The following is a 23,492-nucleotide window of genomic DNA, read 5'->3' on the forward strand; positions in this document are numbered from 1 at the left end:
AGGTGCCATGTTGAACTTCCAGTGACCAGTATGAGAGAGTGAGAGCGATAACACCAAATTTAACACACCTGCTCCCCATTCACACCTGAGACCTTGTAATACTAAATGAGTCACATGACACTGGGGAGGGAAAATGGCTAATTGGGCCCAATTTGGACATTTTCACTTAGGGGTGTATTGACTTTTGTTGCCAGCGATGTAGACAATAATGGCGGTGTGTTGAGTTATTTTGAGGGGACAGCAAATTTACACTGTTATACAAGCTGTACACTCACTACTTTACATTGTAGCAAAGTGTCATTTCTTCAGTGTTGTCAAATGAAAAGATATAATAAAATATTTACAAAAATGTGAGGGGTGTACTCACTTTTGTGAGATACTGTAAGTCACTATTATAACAGTTGGAGTCAGAATAACCCCAGCCACCTTCACAGCCCCCCCTTTCTTGCACTCCAGTTCCCTTCACAGCTCCGCCATCCTTTTCTTGCATCCAAGTCCCCTTCACAGTATCCCCTTTCTTGTATCCGAATCCCTTTCACAGCCCCTAATTGTTTTGCACCCCAGTTCCCTTCACAGCCCCCTTCCTTGTACCCCAATCCCCTTCACAGCCCCCCTTTCATGCAACCCAGTCCCCCTCACAGCCCCCCTTTCTTGCATTCCAATCCTCTTCACAGCCCTCTTTCCTTGCACCCCAGTCCCCTTTACAGCCCCCCGCTTTCCTTGCACCCCAGTCCCCTTCACAGCCCCCCTTTCCTTGCACCCTAGTCCCCTTCCCCCCTCCTTTCTTGTATACCAGTCCCCTTCGTGGCCCCCTTTTTTTCCCAGTTCCTTATACAGCCCCCTTTTTTTACATCCCCCAGTCCCCTTAACTTGAAAGCCCCCCTCCTCAACATCCCATTTCCCCCTTCCAATCATAGCCTCTCTCCAACATTTCCAATCCTACCTTGCACAGCGGTTGGTGGGCATGGGGCGTGCCTTGTCTGGACGGGGGGGGGGGCTGTGACTGTCCAGCTTTTCCTGTTGGTGGGCAGGTGATTGGTTGCTGGGACCCTGTGTCCTACCAGCAAGTCACTGGCTTGTGAGCTTGGGGGGTCCCACCTTCTGTTCGGGTGCGCCATGTCTTCTGCCTGCCAGCTGCTGTAGGGAGGAAAGCTGAGGCAGTGGGGGAGGGGGGGAGGTTATCACCCGGGAGAGGACATCCGGGCTGCTGGATGGTGGAGCTGCTGTCCAGGTAGGACTGTTATTCGGTCCAGGTCCGAACTGCAGTCTGCCATTTAGTGATGCCTGCTTTACACTAACTGTTATGTCTACAAGACCTGAAGTGAAGAGGAATCTCTTCAATGAGACATAGCTAGCAAAAAAAAAAAAATGTCAGCTTTACACATACTTTAATTCTTTCATTATGAGGCTCTTATTTTCTGCTTTGATTCCACTATCAGACAATCAGAATTGCATGCGGCTTGCCAGGGTCCTGAACCCGGCCCGCCGGCCGGGATGTATCATTCATGTTGTTTTTTTTTTCCTGAATCACCTAATTAGAGCCAGAGGCTCTAATAAGCTTCAGAAGAGGGTGGACCCGGGGTGCAGAGCACTGCGCCCTAGCGCACCAATTTGTGTGACAATAGTGAATCAAAATTCGCTATTGTCACACAGATCCTCCTCCTGGCCAATAAAGAAGCGTGTCCGAGACCCGCTTCCTGATTGGCCGAAAGGCGAACCCATGCCATTGGCCGAGGAGGAGGTGGGAGGACTCGAGGAGACGCGGGGAACTGAGGAGAAGCCGCCGCCGTTGCAGGTAAGTGCAGTGACTGGTCTCTCTGCATTGAAGGGGGCACAACACGCTGGTCTCTCTGCATTGAAGGGGGCATGGCACGCTGGTCTCTCTGCATTGAATGGGGGCACGCTGGTCTCTCTGCATTGAATGGGGGCACGCTGGTCTCTCTGCATTGAATGGGGGCGCGCTGGTCACTCTGCATTAAAAGGGGGCACGCTGGTCACTCTGCATTGAAAGGAGGCACGCTGGTCTCTCTGCATTGAAAGGGGGCACAGCACGCTGGTCTCTCTGCGTTGAAAGGGGGCACGGTACGCTGGTTACTCTGCATTGAAAGGGGGCAGGCTGGTCTCTCTGCATTGAAAGGGGCACGCTGGTCACTCTGCATTGAAAGGGGGCACGCTGATCCCTCTGCATTGAAAGGGGGCACGCTGGTCTCTCTGCATTGAAAGGGGGCACGCTCGTCTCTTGGCATTGAAAGGGGGCACGGCATGCTGGTCTCTTTGCATTGAAAGGGGGCACGCTGGTCTCTCTGCATTGAAAGGGGGCACGCTGGTCTCTCTGCATTGAAAGGGGGCACGCTGGTCACTCTGCATTGAAAGGGGGCACACTGGTCTCTCTGCATTGAAAGGGGGCACGCTGGTCTCTCTGCATTGAAAGGGGGCACGCTGGTCTCTCTGCATTGAAAGGGGGCACGCTGGTCTCTCTGCATTGAAGGGGGCACGCTGGTTTCTCTGCATTGAAAGGGGGCACGCTGGTCTCTCTGCATTGAATGGGGGCGCGCTGGTCACTCTGCATTGAAAGGGGGCACGCTGGTCACTCTGCATTGAAAGGAGGCACGCTGGTCTCTCTGCATTGAAAGGGGGCACAGCACGCTGGTCTCTCTGCATTGAAAGGGGGCACGGCACGCTGGTTACTCTGCATTGAAAGGGGGCAGGCTGGTCTCTCTGCATTGAAAGGGGCACGCTGGTCACTCTGCATTGAAAGGGGGCACGCTGGTCCCTCTGCATTGAAAGGGGGCACGCTGGTCTCTCTGCATTGAAAGGGGGCACGCTCGTCTCTTGGCATTGAAAGGGGGCACGGCATGCTGGTCTCTTTGCATTGAAAGGGGGCACGCTGGTCTCTCTGCATTGAAAGGGGGCACGCTGGTCTCTCTGCATTGAAAGGGTGCACGCTGGTCACTCTGCATTGAAAGGGGGCACACTGGTCTCTCTGCATTGAAAGGGGGCACGCTGGTCTCTCTGCATTGAAAGGGGGCACGCTGGTCTCTCTGCATTGAAAGGGGGCACGCTGGTCTCTCTGCATTGAAGGGGGCACGCTGGTTTCTCTGCATTGAAAGGGGGCGCGCTGGTCTCTCGGCATTAAAGGGGGAACGGCACGCTGGTCTCCCTGCATTGAAAGGGGGCACGCTGGTCTCTCTGCATTAAAGGGGGCACACTGGTCTCTCTGCATTGAAAGGGGGCACGCTGGTCTCTCTGCATTGAAGGGGGGCACGGCACGCTGGTCTCTCTGCATTGAATTCGTTCATATTTTTTTTAAAACTATAGTCCGGCCCCCAACAGTGTCTGAGGGACCAAGAAGTGGCCCCCTCTTTAAAAAGTTTGAGGACCCCTGGTGTACACTGTACTAAACTCCTTCTACATGGTGCACACTGTACTAAACTCCTTCTACATGGTGTACACTGTACTAAACTCCTTCTACATTGTGTACATTGTACTAAACTCCTTCTACATGGTGCACACTGTACTAAACTCCTTCTACATGGTGTACACTGTACTAAACTCCTTCTACATTGTGTACATTGTACTAAACTCCTTCTACATGGTGCAGCACTTTCAAGGGGATACCACAGAGCCTATATCCTGCTCTGCAAGTGCAGCTTCCATGTCACACTCCATGAAACATCTGAGACTTTTCACTTTACTAAGCACAAACTCTCTACTTGTGTTTGACCTTCTGTACCTCAGAGGATTCTCACTCTACTTTTTTCCAGTGACATACAGGCTAGATCCATAGGGGCTCTGTGCCATGATATTGGTCTCTTGCATGGGGCACTGATCAAAAGGGAGGGGGCCCAGATCAGAAACCCCCTCAATACCAGGGCACACCATCATCTCTTCCAAGCCACACTATTCTCCAGCTGGCTGGAAGCTATAGCACCTAACACTCCCCTGGTTACTCATGGCAATGGTAATATAGTCTTTCACTTCTCAGCTTCACCACCTATTAATCCTTGGAAGCATTTTCTCTCAAATTTCTCTTTGTCCCTTGTTACAAGCCCAGTGGTTTTATACGCCTTGCATGCATCCCTTTTCCCAGGAACTTCAAACCAGGTATTCTCTTTTAACAAAACTAGAACTTTACTAAAAGTTTACAGTCACATATAACAGGCTCTTAGAGTTCCTTGAAATTGCCCACTTGAACCCTAATATACCATCAGAGTCCATTTAGTGAGAGTCTATTTTAGATGAGTCCGCTTCCAGTACCTCAACTGGGTACCCCTAAAAGGGAGACTACGTGTTCAGAGTAGACTACATTCTGCAGTGTTTCTTCCTGCCTTAAACCCTTTCTAAACCCCCTGGGAAGCATACAGATGTGTTGCACAACTTTAACCCATACCAAACCATATTACAACAAAAAGCAAAGTATCATATACCCCAGCAGGCTCCTCCCTACACACTACATAGTTAGTCAGATTGAAAAAAAGTTAATCTAGTTCAACCAATAAAAGAGCAAAAAAAAAAAAAAATCATACAATCCCAAATACACAATTCTATATCCACAGTCGAGCCAGAGGAATCCGAAAAACCCCAACAAAGCATGATCCAATTTGCTACAGCAGGGGAAAAAATCCTTCCTGATCCCCCGAGAGGCAATCAGATGTTCCCTGTATCAACTTTACCTATAAATGTTAGTATCCAGTTATATTATGTACATTTAGGAAAGAATCCAGACCTTTTTTTAAAGCAATCTACTGAGCTGGCCAGAACCAGCTCTTTTATAAACTGAATGGTGTGCTTTACAAGGTGAGGGTTTACAATCACTTTATTTACAAAAGAAAACTTACGGTTGGAATCTTGTATGCTACCTTAAGATACATCAAGAAATAAAGATACCATGACCATGACAAAAAATGTTTCTCTTTCTTTGATATCTGTAATGGCCTGATAAGTAGGTTATTTACAAGCAATGTTAAATTACAAATAATAAAAATAACAAAAATGATTTCATTAATATAAATCTACAGCACAATGAATATGACCATCAAATGAGCAAAATAATCTTGTGGTATCCTGCTATGTCTGCTCTCGCTCGGTTGATATTACAGATTATGCAACAAATGATTGATGTAGCAAACACAATTTTACATTTAAATAGTACTTATTTTTTAGTGGTGACTGTTTTAAATATTTGCTCTAATCACTTTCATTAAGTAAATCAATGTTACTGTGATTACTAACATAATGATGTCAGAGATCACTTACTTATCTGCACACTGTTTGGCCTTTCTGCATTAGGAAAGGATAAATATACATCATATCTTTCTTCCTTAGCATCATCAAGACCAGATTCACTGTTTTTCCAGCGACCGAGTATGTAATTCACTAATTCTTCATCTCCTGCCGTTGTGGCCATGTGGGGCTTTGCACTGAGTTTCCTGTTGGAGAGATTGGGGGTTAATATTATTTATAGACACAGCAAGAAACAGAATGAGGAACACTAAGGCTTCTTTCACACGGCCGCTCCATGTGAAAGGTCCGCTGCGGGACTTTTTTTTTTTTTTTTCCACGGAGCGGATGACATTTCTGTCATCCGCTCCGTGTGCCCGCATATCATCCCATCCGTTTGCGGATGATATGCGGACATAATGTAAGTATATGGCACTGCGGATGTCAGCGGATGACACCGCTGACATCCGATTTTCCTACCTTTCCGTTTTTTACACGGATGAAAAAATAGGGTTCTGTTCCATTCGAAAAAACAGAACAGAACTGAAAGGAGGAAAATCGGATGTCAGCGGATGGTATTCCGCTGACATCCGCAGTGCCATTCACTTACATTATGTCCGCAAATCATCCGCAAAAAAATAGGATGATTTGCGGACACACGGAGCGGCCGTGTGAAAGGACCCTTAAGCAAGAAAGACCTTCAAAAATGTACTGTATTACGCCAACATCATCTACCATCCTAGCAAATAAGAGCTTTTAAGTACTACAGTACTACAGTCAAACTTTAAAACCGTGGTTTATTTATATATATTAGTGATCGACCGATTATCAACAAAGCTGATATATCGAGGGCCGATATGCACTTTCCCTGATATATTGGAATCGGCCACCAAGGTGATCGATATTGCCGATATTTTGGGAAAATGTTGTACCGGAGAGATGCCTGCAGCTAGAGGTACAAGAGTACCTGTCAAGTGATAAAAAAAAAAAAATAATAATAATTTTTATTTTAAATTTACGAAAATATCGGCCAACATCGGCCGATACCAATATTCAATGGCCAAAATATCGGTATCGGCAATGAAAAACCGATATCGGTCGATCACTAATATATATATATATATATATATATATATATATATATCTACAGTATATATAGATAGATATATAACTATAGATATATAGTAATATTTACATATATACATACATATACATATATATATATATATACACACACATACATATATATATATATAAATACATATACAGTATGTACCCTGTGCTTAGTATACCCCAAGCACATCAATACTGTACGTGTAAAAAAATATATACAAATTTTAGATATATAATAATGTGCAGTGATGACAGCAGCCCTCACTGATATTGCACACAAATAACCAGAAAACTCATAAAAGATAAGTGTTGCACTGTCACATAAAAAGGTTAAATTATTAATTTAACAAATAAATAAAGTCCACGTGTTAACTGAAAAAAAGTCCACTGTGAAAGAAAATTCTTGATAAATCCAAAGTGCATCAGCCGTCAGGTGAGAAAAAGAGGCCGCTTACCAGATATTTATGCCTCACATTATATGAGGTCTAAAACCACATTTAAATGACACAAGATCCCTAAGGGATGGATGGCTTCAATCTCTTTAGCTTCTCAACCCTCAGTGCCTTAGATCGCTCTCATAGAGGTAGTATGCCACAGGATGATCTCATATTTATTCACTAGATCCACTCTCACCACCAACAGTACATACCAAGGAAAAGATAAATCCCATAGTGAAGTACTGTGTAAATCAATTTATTATAAAACCAATTAAAACTACTCACAAGCAGATGGCAATAAGAGCATTTTAAATCACACCGCCAATACTCTGGGCGGCGTGATGACGTCACTGCTATTAAGAAGACATTGCCCCAGGAAGATGTTCCTTAGAATGAAATGAACGTCAGGTGGAGAATTGCAGTGACGTCATTATAGTATGCAGAATTCCAGCCTAACACTATGCTTTAAAAAGTTCCCTCCCCTTCACTACTACCTATACGGTCGGTCTAACTTGTGTAGTCCGAGCTCCTCTGGTCACGTCAACCATAGCTGTGGCTCCCTTGTGTCAGTCAGCTGCTGCTGCAGGTAGCAGTGACAACAGCTGGGACATGGGAGCCTATGGGTAAAATCACAGCTCCTGGAATTCCCAGCAATTCTCAACCACTCCCGCCTCTCCCCTGCAGCCACCAATCAATGACACAGTGGACAGCGTGGCTGGATTGAAGAGAACTTAAAATAGGTAAGTATACACATCTTTTTTACACATGGTGGGCAGGATAGGTAACTGCAGGGGGAGGGAACATTTTTAAGACTAGTTAGTATTAAGTTGGAATACTATTTTAACTCCTCAGACCCCTCTGCATAGCAAAGGAAAAAAAGCAAATAAATGTAAACAGAAATTTCTGAACTGAAGTTATGCTATATGAATGAGAAGATGTGACAAATATGAAGTAGGTGTTCTCCTAATTTGTCTGCAAAAGTGGTAATACATTTTAATATATGTCCTGTCACTTTATTCTTTTTAGCAGTTTTCTCTAATAAAATAAGTGCTTAATCTACTGTATAAAGACAAAGGTATTGCCCTTTGTCTTATTAGGGATGGCTGCAATATTGGTGTTATCAATACATGTGCCAGTGTTCTCTAAGGTCCCTATCACACTTTTGTGACTTGTCCTGCGCTTTGAGACTGCAAAGTCGCATGACAAGTCATACCCCATGAGTTCCACTGAGTACCGTTCAACTTCAAAGTAGTCCCTGCACTACTTTGGTCCAACTTTGATGGGATTTGAGGTTCATAGACCTCAAGATTACACAGGCATTGCTTCAAGTCACGTTGAAGTCACATCAAAGTCACACGGTAAAGTCGCGTCAAAGTAGCGTGACTTTCAGGTCGTAAAAATGTGAAAGGGGCCTTCATTTTCTGTCACACTAAAAAAAAAAAAACAGTTTTACACAAATAGATGTCTTTGAGATTTAAAATTCAAAAATTTAATGTTTTTTTTAAACCAAAGTGTAAATAGTGAATGGAGCCCATGCTATTTTCTTCAGATAGCCAGAGATAGTTCTCCTCTGGATTGAAACCTAGAGCTAAGTCAATGTAGACTAAAACTTCGGCTTAAAGAGTATTTTTGACCTGTCCATGGCGGTTTATTTACTGAAGAGCATGTTGAGAATTTTTCACTTCACAAGGAATACCCAGCACAAGCACTGAAATTTATTAAAACATTATTTTTACTTGCACATGATTGGATGATGGAAGTCATCAAAGCTCCAACTCATTTATTAACCACTTACTGCATATCAACGTACTGATACGTCGGTACACTTTGCGGGTTTATACCGGGATGATGCCTCTAGTTAGAGGCATCATCCCGGTACCGTGGTTTGAAGCCGACGGTCGGCTTTCCATCGATAACGACCGATGCGGCTCGGGAGCCGCTCGATCGTTACCCAGGGGGGCGGGAGGGGACGTCCCCGCCCCCTCCCGCCGCCTTCCGTGGCTTTGCCCGGGGCTCCCGTCCCACCGGGAACCCCCGAGCACCCAGCCGGCACGTCCGCCGGCTGGATGGAGTCCCGATGAATGCCGGAAACGGCATTGATCGGGGCTCCGATGACGTAACCCGGAGGCGGCGTCCATGACGTCACTTCCGGGTTACTGTGCTGCAAAAGGCGGCAAATTTAAAAAACGGCTGTATGCAAAAATGCAGTTTTTTCGGCGTTTTGCATACAGGGAAGTGTAGTGGAGGGGTCTAGGGTCTTTTAGACCCTCGATCCCTCCATAAAGTGTACCTGTCACACATATTGGTGTCACAAGGGATGTTTACATTGCTTGTGACAGCAATAAAAGTGATCAGATTTTTTTTTTTTAAAGTTTGTAAAGTTTAAAAAAAATAAAAAATAAATAGGAAAAAAAAAAAATTCCGCCGCCCCCGTCACCGTTAGCTCGCGCACAAAAAAAAACGTATACGCAAGTCGAGCCGCGAATAAAATCGCTGTTCAAACCCCACATGTGAGGTATCGCCGCGATCGCCAGAGCGTGCGCAATAATTTAAAAAAAAGAGCTACACTCTACCTCTAAACTGGTAACCGTTAAATAAATTTAAAGCGTCGCAGATTGAGATCTCTATTGACCGTAGTTTTTCGCCATCCCACGGGGGGGGCGCAATTTTAAACCGTAACATGTTGGGTATCTATTTACACGGCGTGACATCATCTTTCACAATATACAAAAAAAATGGGCTAACTTTACTGTTTAGTATTTTTTAAATGCAGTAAAATATGTGATTTTTCAATTTTTTTCCAAAAAAATGGCGTTTTAAAGACCGCTGCGCAAATACCGCGTGACAAAAAATTTTGCAATGACCGACATTTTATTCTCCAGAGTCTTTACTAAAAAAATATACATAATGTTTGGGGGTTCTAAGTAGTTTTCTAGGAAAAAATACTAATTTTAACTTGTAAACAAAAAGTGTCCGAAATAGGGCTGGGGCTTAAGTGGTTAAGCTAAAGGAAAATGTCCTTGCAAATAAAAAATTCACTTAAAGTGGTTGTAAAGGCAGAAGGTTTTATATCTTAATGCAGCAGCTCCCCTCAGCCCTCCCAATACTTACCTGTGCCCCAACTAGATCCAGCGATATCACCATGAGTGCCTCGGCCGTCTGGGACTCTCCCTCCTGATTGTCTCCCGCTGCGCTATTGGCTCTTGCTGCTGTCAATTAAACTCAGTTAGCCAATGAGAAGAGAGCGGGGATGGGCGGAACCGCACTCCGCATGGGGGGCACAGAGCAGCGGCTTGGCTCGGGTGCCCTCCATAGCAAGCTGCTTACTGTGGGGGCACTCAATGGGAGGGAGGGGCCAGGAGCTCCAGCCAGGGACCCGAGAAGAGGAGGATCTGGGCTGCCCTGTGAAAAAACATTCCACAGAGGAGGTAAGTATGACATGTTTGTTATTTTTATAGAACTAAAACGAGACTTTACAATCACTTTAAGTGAACAGCCTTTAGTAAATCAACCCCATGACATGCAACCTCCTCTACCATCCTCAATTTATATCTTCAAAGGGTAAATTTACCTTAAATAAAAAAGGTGAACTAACATCGGACAAAGTCCCCTTCCCCCCAGTTTCCGCTCTACTTACCTCCTGGGTTGTTTAGCTGTCAGCCACTCCAGTAGTCTGAGAATTTGAAATTCCCTGCTCTTCTTCTTCTTCATCAGCGCTTCCGGCATGGACCAGTATTTAACATATTAACATTTTGCACTATTTAATATTTTACCATTATTTGTTGCAAAAAGGCAGCCCTTTCTTTACAATAGGATTGTAACCCATGGCAGCAGAAAAAAGAAAAAAGAAAGACTAGTGTTGTATTCAAAGCCACAGTTCGCAATCTCAATGTACTGCAGGCAGACAAAACGTTGTCCCCAAGGTAAAAAAATGCACCACTATGGGTTTATCAGTGGAAAAGAAATGTACATGATCTTCTGGTACAGGCAGACCCCAGAATTAAATTAAAAAAAAAAAACACTGAGGTTATCACACAAGATGGGTTGCTTCAGATGCCATAAATTTAATGTGTGGAATGTAGTAGTGCATTTTGTTTACATCCACATAATGGCAGCAAGAAAGATTGCAGGGTTATTTAAATTTTATGTATAAATCCTCAAATGCCCTTGCACTCTTGTGTATGTGGGCAAGACAAATGGTCCGTTTAGGAGGTGCTTTCAGGAACACAAGAGTGATACAAAGGTGGCACTGGTTAAAGCCCTGAATGGGGAATATAGCACTGAATGTGGAATACCATAACAAACCTGTGGCTGTACATTTCAGTGAGATGAAACATCAAACAAATTCATTAAGAGGGATAGTTACTGAACAGATCACCTATTGGTGTGGACAGATTATGGCAGCTGCTGTGTAAGGGAAGCATTTTGGATTTATACCCTTGACATAGTACACCCTAAGGGTCTTAACACTAACCTTTCTTTGACTTGTTTCCTTGAATAAACAAGATGTGCTTCTACTTATACCTTATGCCCTTTATTTTGTTACCTACTGTTTTTTTTTGTACTATCTATATTTTGTGCAGTTTTGGGTTTCCTTAAAATTTCCATCTTATAAATATAAAGCCAGTCATTCATGTTTATTTACATTGTCATTTGTTTTCTGCACTGGTATTCATTCATCCTTTTTTCCCCTAGTTTCCATGCACTTTGAGATATGTGACGTAACCCAGTCATGTCCTTATTTGCATACCAGGACTGCAGAGTCTGTTGCCAGTGTTGCCAAGTGATTGATGCTGATACCACTGCACATGCACGGGACAGGCTCAAACTCACTACTTCTGCTCATGTGTTTGTACTTTCAGTACTTAATAGGCATCTGTTAGATTTGTCATCTAGCAACAAGCGCTGGGGGCCAGCCTTCCCTATTATTTTTTTCAATGTAGTCAATATGTGATGTGAATGTGCAATGTATATGTAAAGCGCTGCGTAAATTGACAGCGCTATATAAGTACCTGAAGTAAATAAAAAGAAATAAAATATGCATTTGTGTGGACACGCTATTGTAATTACTATGGCAACAGCGCTTGCCACCTGTTGGAGAGGTTAGTATCAATGGTCTTGCTTTTCAGTGGGAATTTTCATGCTTCTCATGATCAAAAAGGAGCAACGGTTGTTGGCCTCTTAACGATACTGCAAAGGCTTTTAATTTAGCAGAATGATGGTTAATTAAGAAATACAGCCTTGGCCCGAAATATGCAAAATGGACTCAGACTTTACATAAGCCCCCTGTAGTAAAACCTATATAAATGATTGATCCATTAAAAGTTGGGTATCTTATAAGTTCACTGCTTTTTGCATTGTCCATCAGCCCATCAAACCCTTGTTAGCTAAGAGAGCATCTAAAGATCTATTATATCATGCATAGTAAAATCATGTAGAAAATAGCTTTATATGCTGTATTTGGCACCATACAGAATAACAATTAATGAATCAGGTCAATGCACGCTAAATAAATTAGTCAGTCTAAAATTCTGTCATTAGATCGCATTTCAATGTATAGTTAACAAGCTGCTATACTCTCCATCTGGATCAGTTTTTACGTCTCCTGCCTAAAAGCTCAAAATAAATGACAGAGTTTATTCCTTAATATCAATCTCCTTATACAATTTATCAAATGAAAAACAAGAGCTTGGTCCAACCTACCCATAATGTAATTAGCTGATCATTCTTCCAAAAAGTGCTTTACATTCCGTGGCATGAAACAAGAGTGGGAGAAAGGACAAAATGTGGCAATCCAATTTCAGATGGATCTGGGCCTGTTTGGTCCTCCCAAGACTTGGAAGGGAAACCCACCTCCACAAAAGGGTCACACACCTTGATTGAACACGCATTTGTTAGGTTTAAACAGCACTGACTCCCAATGTAGAAATAATACCAACAGGATCCTGTCAGGAAGTCTAAACTATTAATCAACACAGCAATGCCAACTATTTATTTAATCAATAGAACAGTGTCTCCAGCCTTGCAACGTGCCAACTTACTGTAATTGGCATAAAATGTACTGGTTAAACATAAACCACACTGACTTGATTAATTTCCTGAGTTCTTTTAAATCTATGTAGAGCTTTTAGCACAATAAAATGTTCACTGTAGTATGGACTATGTAACAATAAATCAAATGTCAATCATATATGTCTGCTTTATTGAGATGCGCAAAATCACAGTTATATTAATAGCACGTGGCTTCAGCAGTAAAAAGTACACCTATATATTGGGAGCAAGGAGCTTAGGAGTAATTGGATTCCCTGTTTTTCATTCAGTAGGTATAGTCACCACCATTTTGGAATACAGGTCATTTAGACTATGCTGGTAGACACAAGGTCCACCTCAATTAGTTCATCCCCTAAAATTCTCTGCAGCAGAATGCTGGTTACACTGATGTAGCTCAACTTAATTACTTGAATTCCTTAAATGAAGATGATACCTTTGAATATGATTTAACAACAGAAGGCTAACAGCAAAACCATGAAGGCTCAAATTCAGTCAGATTCAGAAATGAAGTTATATTTCAAAGTGGAGGGATTCATTTCTACTTTACCACGCGAAGATAGCTGTGGTGGATTATAGAACCACACCCAAAGAATTTGCAATGGCCATTTAAAAAAGATTCTGACCTGGTATGGAGAGTCTTGAATTCGTGATATGAAGAGTCAGGATGTTGATCAGATGAGTGTCTGTGTGATGATCTGTGTATTGATCGACCTATATTGTTTTTTAACGCCAATACCGATACCGATAATTTGGTCATCGGATATCGGTATTGGCCGATATTTTCGGACATTACATTTTTTTTTTTTAATGTCTACAGGTACTGTGGTGGAGGGATCTGGGGGTCTAAAAGACCCCAAACCCCTCCTCTGCACTTAAAAGCATTCAAAACGCCAAGTTTTTTTAATTTGGAGCCGCCAGTACCCGGAAGTGATGTCATGTCATGACATCACTTCCAGGTACTCGGCGCCGCCAAATTTTAAAAAATGGAGACCCGGTCAGAGCCAAATGCGGTGTCTTCTCTTCGGCGGCCCTGCAGGTAACATGCCCGGTTCTCCCGGTGGGACTGGAGCCGCGGAAGGAGGCGGGAGGGGGGGACATCCCCTTTCGCTCCTTGGAATGACAGCCGAGCGGCATCTTAGGCGCATCTGTTGTCATTACAAGACAGCCGACCGTCGGCTATGGACGCCGGTACTGGGGTGATGCCTCTAGCTGCAGGCATCACTCCGGTACAAGCACTTTCCTGAAATATCAGCAATATCGGTAAACCCAAAGGCCGATTCCCGTATATCGGGGAAAGTGCATATCGGCCACCGATTGCCGATAATCAGTCGATCACTAGATCTGTAGTTTTGTAGATTGAGACAATCAGTGTAACTGACAATATGATAAGCATACAAAAAAGTTTTGTTTCTTGTTGGGCTTGAGATATAATGATGCATAAAATTTGGATTTCCCAACTGATAAAACTGGTTGATGTTTGCATCTGCTAGTGTATGGCAAACAGAAGAAGATTTGTAATTGTCTTTTCTGTACCAATGTTCGAATAAGATCCAATAATGAGGGTATTTTTTCTTCTCAAGGTGTTGCTGGATAAGCAAATCGAACTCATTGTTTACTAGAGATTGAGGGTTGTCTTGGTTTGCTTGGAGTACCAATAGGCTCCTTTAAAGCCGACCATACATAGACTAAAATTCAGCTGGTTCAGCAGGGACCATCCATGTATGGGCAAGATGATTGTACCCAAGTCAATCCATCGATAAACATGGGTACAACCACGCTGTCTGATTTCTCTTCATGTGATTACTGCCAGTGGCTATAGTTACTAGCAGCAAACATTGTATTCTGCCAGCCTGGAAGGCTCCCGCCACCCTGCCGGCAAAATATAACAGCACTGTAAGAGGCATTCAATGTTGATGGGGGAATTTAGCAGTGTTTTAAAAATTTTGTAATTTATAAGATGCTTTAGAGTCTTCAAAATCAATCCCTCAGGGTCTTTCAGTTCTGAAAAAGAGAAATGGACAGAGGGCGCACCAGCCTAGCGCATTATCTTTAAAACAATTTATTGTAATAGACATATATACACATTATAATCACAAAACTATTATGAAACACGGGCAATAAGCAATGAGGGACCACCAGGGTTCTCCACTGGGCATCCTCAGCTGCCGCAGGCCGTGGAAGGATGTAGACCTAAAAAAAAACGCTTACGCGTTTCGGGGTGTTCCCCTTCATCAGAGCTCAGAGTATAATGTGTATATATGTCTATTACAATAAATTGTTTTAAAGATAATGTGCTAGGCTGGTGCGCCCTCTGTCCATTTCTCTTTTCCATTATCTGCTTTGGGTTACCACGACCCTTTGAGAGTGGCAGCACAGCTTGAATTTACTACAATTTGACCTGAATCGCATTTTCAGGATACCAGCCGCAAGGCCACCCCTCAAGCGCTGGAGTCATTTGCTCTTTCAGTTCTGAGACTGGTAAACACTTGAAATGCTGAGTAGGTGTGAAGTCAAACTGCATTTCCCTATTAATATACATGTCTTTGATAATTTATTATCACAAATACCCTGACAATCCATAAGGGATCGGGGCTCATCACAGAATAGGATGGATCAATTTGTAACTCCAACAAGAAGAATGTAGGAGAAAGAATAACAGATGATCAATCTCTCAGATATCCCTCTAATTCAGGATAAACTTGAGGCCTTGCAAAAGGGTTTAACCTTCTCTAGTAAAAATATTGACACATTTTCCATAAATAAGGACATATATGGTATATTTTAAGTATACTGATTAACCCTTTTATGGCCACATTTCTGACGTAAGAATTTACATGCCAGAAATACAAATACCTTAGAGACTTTACAGAGTTATGGCAGGAGGACAATATACAAAATTTATGAAGATATTGTCACAGACACTGCATATCCCCATTCTGTGACCCATGCTCCCAATTTAACGACCAGAAAGTAAGAAACTGGTCACCTCACAATTCTTAGACCGCAACATGTCAACGTAAGTCCCAGGCATTAGAAGGCTTTTGATTTCCCTTAAAGAACTTGGATTTGGTTTTAAACCATCAGACAAAGGGGGCAATATGATAGTGATGCATGAAGATAAAAGACAAAAAAGCATAAATTTCTGCTCAAAAATACCAGCTGGTAATCAGTTAACACGCTGGTTAATTTTCAAAAATGTTTGACATAATTGATTTATCAAGGATGGAGGAACTTATTTAACTTGAGACTCGTGAGCTTCTTAAAGTACAACATTTAATAAATCCTGTTTTTTATGCTTTACTGAAAGTACATAAAAAGCTACAAAAACCCTTTGGGGAAGCAAAATATTTGCAGCAGGAGTTCCCTGAAGGGGAAGATTGGTATTTAATTTTACAAAATTCTACAGACTCTTGTACTTATTTTGTCTTCATATACAAAACATACCCTTATTTTCTTTACATGAGGGTATGAAAGTAACAAAACCACTGACAGAATAAGTGAATAACGATTATCTCATAACAATTGCATCTGAAAGTTGGTGGTATAAAGTATATTAGGCAGCAAGCAAACATGTTGCCCATGAGGTTGATGTGTTGAAACCATTGCAGGTTTTGTGTATGGGGAAGTGTAGCTGCAGACTGGTCAGGGTGCCAATGCTGACCCATATCCACAGCCAAACGTACCTACAATGGGCATGTGAGCATTAAAACTGGACCACCAAGCAATTGAAAAAGGTGGCCTGGTCTGATGAATCACATTTTCTTTTACATCATAGTAACATAGTTAGTGAGGTTGAAAAAAGACATCAGTCCATTCAGTTCAACCTATGATGTGTGTGTGTTTACATAATGAGGATGGGCATGAGGATGAGTGTGTGCATCGCTTACCTGGGGAAGAGAGGGCACCAGAATAAAGTATGGGAAGAAGGCAAGCCAGTAGATGCAGTGTGATGTTTTGGGCATTGTACTGCTGGGACACCTTGGGTCCTGCCATTCATGTGGATGTTACTTGGCATGTACCACCTATTTAAACATTATTGCTGACCTAGTACACCCCTCCATAAAAAAAGGTATTCCCTGATGGCAGTGGCCTCTTTCGGCAGGATATTGTGCCCTGCCACAGTGCAAAAATGGTTCAAAAATGGTTGAAGTGTTGGCTTGGCTACCAAATTCTCCAGCTCCAGGATATACTGGAAAAACAGGTCCGATCCATGAAGGCCCCATCTCGCATCTTACAGGACTTAAAGGATCTGCTACTGGTGGCTTGGTGCCAGATACCACAGCATAGCTTCAGGGGTCTAGTGGTGTCCAAGCCTCGATGGGTCATGGCTGTTTTGGTGGCAAAGGGGCTGTTTTGTCAGCAAACAGGGAACCTACTCAATTGTAGGTGCTTCCACCCTAATGTTATGGCTGATCAATGTATAGTGCTTTGTAAATGTGATGGGTTTTATGTAGGGAAAACCAGAAGAGAATTTTGTTAAAGAATTAGGAATCACATACTGCACATGGGACTGAAATATGAAATTGAAAGTAACTGATTACCAGAAATGCTGGCCTCAGAGGTTAAGACATAAAGGTAACACCAATTGGGCCAGTTTTACTATCCTTGATTGTATACATAAGGATGTTAAAGGTGGGGACTTTGATAAAAGGAAAAATGTTTACAACTAGAATGATAATTAAAAATTTTAATAAGCATGTAAAAAGTCAGGGTTTAATGATGCGATAAACTTTGCCTGCTTTTTATAGCAAATTTGAATAGCGACTTTCATTCCTTTTCTTGCATTTATATTGTTTTGCAACTAAGTTTTTATTTTTATATTTTTGATTTTTTTTTTTTTTTTAGGATAGTATATATTTATTTGCTTTATCAAATACATTTACAGTAAATTTAGATTTTTTTCTTATTGTCTTAATTCAATATATATCAGTTTTAAAAACTATTCATTTTGGTTTATTTAATTCGTAAAGCATGCATAGACTGTCCCCTTTTTTCTAACTTCAGTGTTGATACCATGAATTTAAAGCGGTTGTATCCTCACTGAAAAAAAAAAAAAAAAACCTGCAGAACAAAGGCATAATGAGCTAGAATGCATCGCATACTAGCTCATTATGAAATACTTACCTTAAAACGAAGCCCCGACACGGTCGCCTGGACACCCCTGAGGGAGCTGTCATGTTCCCTCGGCGTCTCTACTGGGTGCGGCGGGTTCGGCGGCTCCGGGGCTGGGAGTGGCCGGAGCCGCGATGACGTCACTCCCGCGCATGCACGTGGGAGTCACTTTCCGGCCGGACCTTCAGAGCGTATGCGCCGCTGAAACTTCGCATGCAGGGCGAATATCACCTAAACCTTGCAGTTTTAGGAGATATTAATTTTACCTACAGGTAAGCCTTATTATAGGCTTACCTGTAGGTAAAAGGTATCTGGCGCAACACTCTTTTTGGTTATTTATTATTGATTTGTGAAGTGGGAACACAATTTGTGTTTGCAGCCGGATATTGTCAGCGTGTTCTGACATCTTATACACGGTGTATCACGTATTTGCACATATTATTTTTGCACAATTATTGCGCTGATAGTTTTAGACACTATTAACACTAATATATAGTACAATAACAAAATTAAAGAAGAGCATGCAAGGAAAATATCAAAGTCACATAGAAAATACTACAACACTACATCAATAGCTCAATATACTGTACATGTTCATTGAAAATACTCTATACTTTCTCTTTAAATATTAAATACGATAGAAGTGTGTTGGTAAGGTCTGTTTATTTGTTGCTTTTTTATCTTATCTTATCCAATCTTATCTTATCTTATTTAACTTGCTCATTCAGCAAAATCATCTTTTTATCTTATCTGCAAAAGTTTACTTCTGCATTAACAATTTTAAAGTACTTTTGCAGTCACATTTGAGAAAACCCCACTGTATGTTAGTTAGGGGTTCCTATTCGCACAACTTACCTACATTTGTTTTTAAAAATGTTCTTACCTTTTCAATGTTTTAGACAGCAAACATTTCTGAAAAAGTTCAGAGTAAAGCCCGGTAACCACAGGGGCCGAAACAGAGGTCTTTTGTTAGAACGGTCATGCTAGAAAACCAGTATTTCATCAGCGCTTGCTGGCCAATGGTTGCAAAGGCTGATCAGTGTATTCTGGTGGGGAAGTGGGGGGGGGGGGGGGTAGTCCCCACTGTCAGAATACTATAGCACAGCAGGAGAGATCCCCACATCAACATTGTTTGTATTGGTGTGGAGATCTGTCATTATACCTGTCTATACCCAGTTTGTTTAACCACTTTACCACCGGAGGATTTTCCTGCTAAAAGACCAGGCGTTTTTTTGCGACTTTTTACTGCGTGACTTTAACGGACAATTGCGCGGTCGTGCGACGCTGTACCTAAACGAATTTCATGTCCTTTTTTTCCCACAAACAGAGCTTTCTTTTGGTTGTATTCGATCACCTGTGCGATTTTTTGATCACGCGCTATAAACAAAAAAAGAGCGTAATTTTTGCAAAAATAACAATATTTTTCACTTTTTTTTATATGAAATTCCCCCCCAAAAAAATGTAAAAATCAAAATTTTTTAACATTTTCAGCCAATTTGTTTTACGCTACCTATGTTTGGTAAAAAAAAATCGCAAAAAGCGTATTTTGATTGGTTTGCGCAAAAGTTATCGCGTTTACTAACAAAGGGAAAGATTTTTGTCATTTTTGGTGTTTTTTTTTTAACGAGTAATGGCGGCGATCTGCGATTTTTTTTGCGGTACTACGACATTGTGGCGGACAGATCGGACCCTTGACTGACATTTTTGACACTTTTGGGGGTACCAGTGACATTACTGCAGTAATCAGTGCTATATATATGCACTGTTACTGCAAAAATGACACTGGCAGGGAAGGGGTTAACAGTATTGGACAGGGAGGGGTTAAGTGTGTCCTAGGGGCGTGCTTCTAACTGTAGTGGGACAATGCTATTGGTGTAAAAACAAAGATCAACGGTTCTACATAGTAGAACCGTCTGATCTTCATTTTTACACAGGGAGAAAAGACAGGCGGCTTGTTTACATAAGCCGCTCTGTCTTTCTCCCGCTGTACCGGCGATTGTAGTGTGAGCGGTGGACATCGGGTCCGCCAGTCACACTCCCGCACTCCTCCGTGAACGAGCCGAGGCGGGCGCGCGCCTCGGCGGGCGCGCGCTCGCCCGCTATTGGCTCTAGAAGGAGTGACAGGCGAGCGACGTAGATCTACGTCACTCTGCCTGGCCGGGGCCGACTGCCGCAGTAAATATACTGTGCGCAGTCGGCAAGTGGTTAAAAACAGCAAACGTGTCATACTTACCTGCTCTGTGCAGTGGTTTTGCATAGAGCAGCCCTAATCCTCCTCCTCTCGGGTCCCTCGCTGGAAGTATGGAGTCCAGATTTTCCAACATTTCTCTTCCTGTTCTTTAAGTATCACAGTGAGATCCTACATCTGCTGGATCTCTGAAATTCGGGCCATTGCGCCTTCTCGGGTGAGTTAGGGCTCTTCCACAGTTCAGGAATGCAAGCCTTCACGGCATTGAGAAGATGCTTAAGCAATACATTTTTATATCACTTATTAGAAGCCTCTGGATTTCCTCCAAGAGATACCCCAATGATACCCCAACTATTGTCCAGAACTCTTTTAATTTGGAACACTAGTCTCAGAAGATATGAAGTAGGGTTCCCTCAGACTCCAGGCACCTCCAGCAGAAACTCCTACAGGAGGTGGTCGGCAAGCAGTTATATGAGTGTTATTGCAATGTGTATGATTTTTCTGAAACGAAAAGCACATTCATTTGTGCAAAAAAAAATTTCCATTCTGCTACTTCGAATTGTCATGTCACTACAGTCAACAACGAATTTTACCCCACTAACCATTAGAAAATCCAACAAACGTTACAAAAACAGAACATTTTCAAAGTAATTTTTGCTGGTATATTAGCCAGCTTAGGAAGGCCATACAAGTCACAGTATTTTTTTTTTTTGTAGTTTTTTTGGGAGCATGAGAAACGGTTAAATCCTTTGTTGAGTTGAATTGCTTATTACAATGACACTTTTCACCAGTGCAAACAATCCAAAACTAAAAATGTTGGCTGTAGTTCTACTTTAGCTACTGAAAAGATCAGATATGGTTATAGTACACAAAGATCTTCCAACCTGGTTGGAAATAGGTTTTACAATTACTTCCAGCACTTAGAGTTCTGCCATAGAGTCTCAATATGCAGCGGACCGTCTGTAATAGTTGAAAGACATCCTTCAGGCATGCTTTGTTGATGCTGCCCCCCTCGTAGCTAGCTAGCTCTGAGCTTGCCAACGTTATGGTATTTTTTATATATTGGGTCACGCCACGTGACACCCACATTGGATCGTAATTTGTTGTTATACAACGTTTTTACAATTTCAACCCTTCTGAATATTTATTTGGCTGTTTGTTTTTATTATAATAAACCTTCTGTAATGGACTGGGCGTTGCACCCCCCGTGTGCTTTTTTACAGTATGCCTCTAAACATTTAACAACTGTTTTCTCTGCAGAAAAAGGAAATCCTTTCACTGTGTATGTGCTTTAGACAGATATTTTTTTAACATCTGTCCTTCTCACTAAGAGATCTGCAGTGACCTGGCAACCTTTTAGACAGGGGTCTCCAAACTTTGGCACTCCAGTTGTTCAGGAACTACCAGAGGCGTAACTAGAACCTTCAGGGCCCCGGTGCAAGAAACCATGAAGGGCCCCCCGGGCCCCTGGCCGGGTCCCTTCCCTTCAAGCTTGGGGCTCTTCCCACTGATCCTGGGGCCCTTTACTCTCGTTGCGGGGCCCTTTATTATGGTCCCACAGTGGGACCCTGTCACAAGTTCTGCAGTGGGCCCTCTTCCTGCCATCTCAGGGCCTCCCCACGGTGGTGGAATGCCAGGGCCAGGTCGCAAGTGTGACCTTTGCGATCCTGGAAGTTCACCCACTGGTGTCAGTAGTTTTTATTTTTTGTTTTTTTAATTGTATTATTTTTTATCATTTTATTTTATTTTTTTACAATGTCACTGACTATGACTCTGTCCATTCAGAAAAGGAAGGAGCTGGTAAATTACAAATTTACCGACCCCTTCCTGGTTCTCTATTGTGACACATCCCCTGCAGCAGCCGGCAGCAGAGGGGAGGGAGCACAGTGGGGGGGGGGGGGACCAGGGGAACACACAGGGGCTCAGAGACAGCAGAACACAAGTGAACTGGATAGGAGTGGCGGGGCAGCATACAGAGGAACCAATCTCCTCCAATTTCCTCCTGCAGTTACAGGAGGAAAAAGGACGACAGCATTTTCTCTACATGCTACCCCCGCCGACCCTCCTAAACAGGTGTACAGGGAAGCCGCAGAGGCCCCCTGGAGCATTGGGCCAGGTTGCAATTGCAACCCCTGCAACCCCTGTAGTTACGCCCCTGGGAACTACAATTCCCAGTCATGCCCAGTCATGTCTGTGAATTTCAGAGTTTTACAATGCCTCATGGAACATGTAGTTCTGCAACAGCTGGGGGGCTGTAGTTTGGAGATCCCTGCTTTAAGAGGTTGATTTATAAATTATCATTAGCTCCATTTGGAGGCCATAATGTGGTATTTCCCCCAAAAAAACCCTCAATCAGGAAAATACCGCATTGTTCCAACAGAATATTAGCATGCATAAAGAAAGGGATGCATTCCAGAGATAAGACTATAATCCTTCCACTTTATAAAACCGTGGTCCGACCGCATCTGGAGTATTCCGTCCAGTTCTGGTCGCCAGTCCTCAGGAGGGATGTGTTGGAGCTGGAGAGAGTCCAGAGAAGGGCAACTAAACTAATTAGGGGATTGGAGGACCTTGACTATGAAGAGCGTCTACAATCGCTCGATTTATTCTCCCTGGAGAAGAGACGTCTGAGGGGGGACATGATAGCAATTTATAAATATCTTAATGGGGATCCCAGCTTAGAAAAAAAGCTGTTCATTCGAAGGGATTGCATGAGGACTCGAGGGCATACAATGCGATTAGAGGAGAAGCGTTTTAACCTCAGGCAACGCGGGGGGTTCTTTACTGTTAGGGCAACAAGATTGTGGAATTCTCTACCACAAGAGGTGGTTTCTGCGGGTAGTATGGTGGCTTTCAAAAGACTCTTAGACTTACATCTCAAGGATCAGAACATTCAGGGGTATGGGAGATGATTACAGCCACACATGCCTACACAGGTTGAACTGGATGGACTATTGTCTTTATTCAACCTCACCTACTATGTAACTATGTAACTATGTAACTATGTTCCTACTAGATGGAGCTTACAAATAATTGAAATAAACATACTAGGCAAATTACAGTGATTATTCCTGACAGTTTTTTTTTTTCATAAATAAACTCCAAAGTTTATGTCAAGCCAAAAAATATTTTTTCTAGTTTTTATAAACTTCTGTTGGACTTTTTCTGTTTCCCAAGGCTTCTGTAGAAAGGGATTTACCTGCCCTGCCGACAACGATATTGCCAGACAGGAAGTGAGGGAAAATCTGCAACAGGGACACAGACAGAAATGTAATTGGATTTCTACACTCTACTAAAGTACTTGGATTTCTATACTCTACTAAAGAAAAGCATTATTTTTGTGTGTGTTGCTGTTGGAGAGTACTCTTCGT

General features: G+C 42.6%; 1 protein-coding gene across 1 annotated transcript in view; it reads right to left on the minus strand.

Moving 5' to 3' along the window:
- Positions 1-23,492, minus strand: part of NAALADL1 (N-acetylated alpha-linked acidic dipeptidase like 1) — a gene marked incomplete at its 5' end in the record, with an annotated part of 93,347 nt that overhangs the window by 68,938 nt on the left and 917 nt on the right. Inside the window, one exon of the mRNA XM_082270601.1 lies at positions 5,257-5,429. Coding sequence (XP_082126727.1) covers positions 5,257-5,429 — 173 coding nt within the window. The remainder of the gene's footprint in view (positions 1-5,256; positions 5,430-23,492) is intronic.

Source organism: Pelophylax lessonae, assembly GCF_965119305.1.
Source record: "Pelophylax lessonae genome assembly, chromosome: 10".
In the NCBI taxonomy this organism is placed as follows: Eukaryota; Metazoa; Chordata; class Amphibia; order Anura; family Ranidae; genus Pelophylax; species Pelophylax lessonae.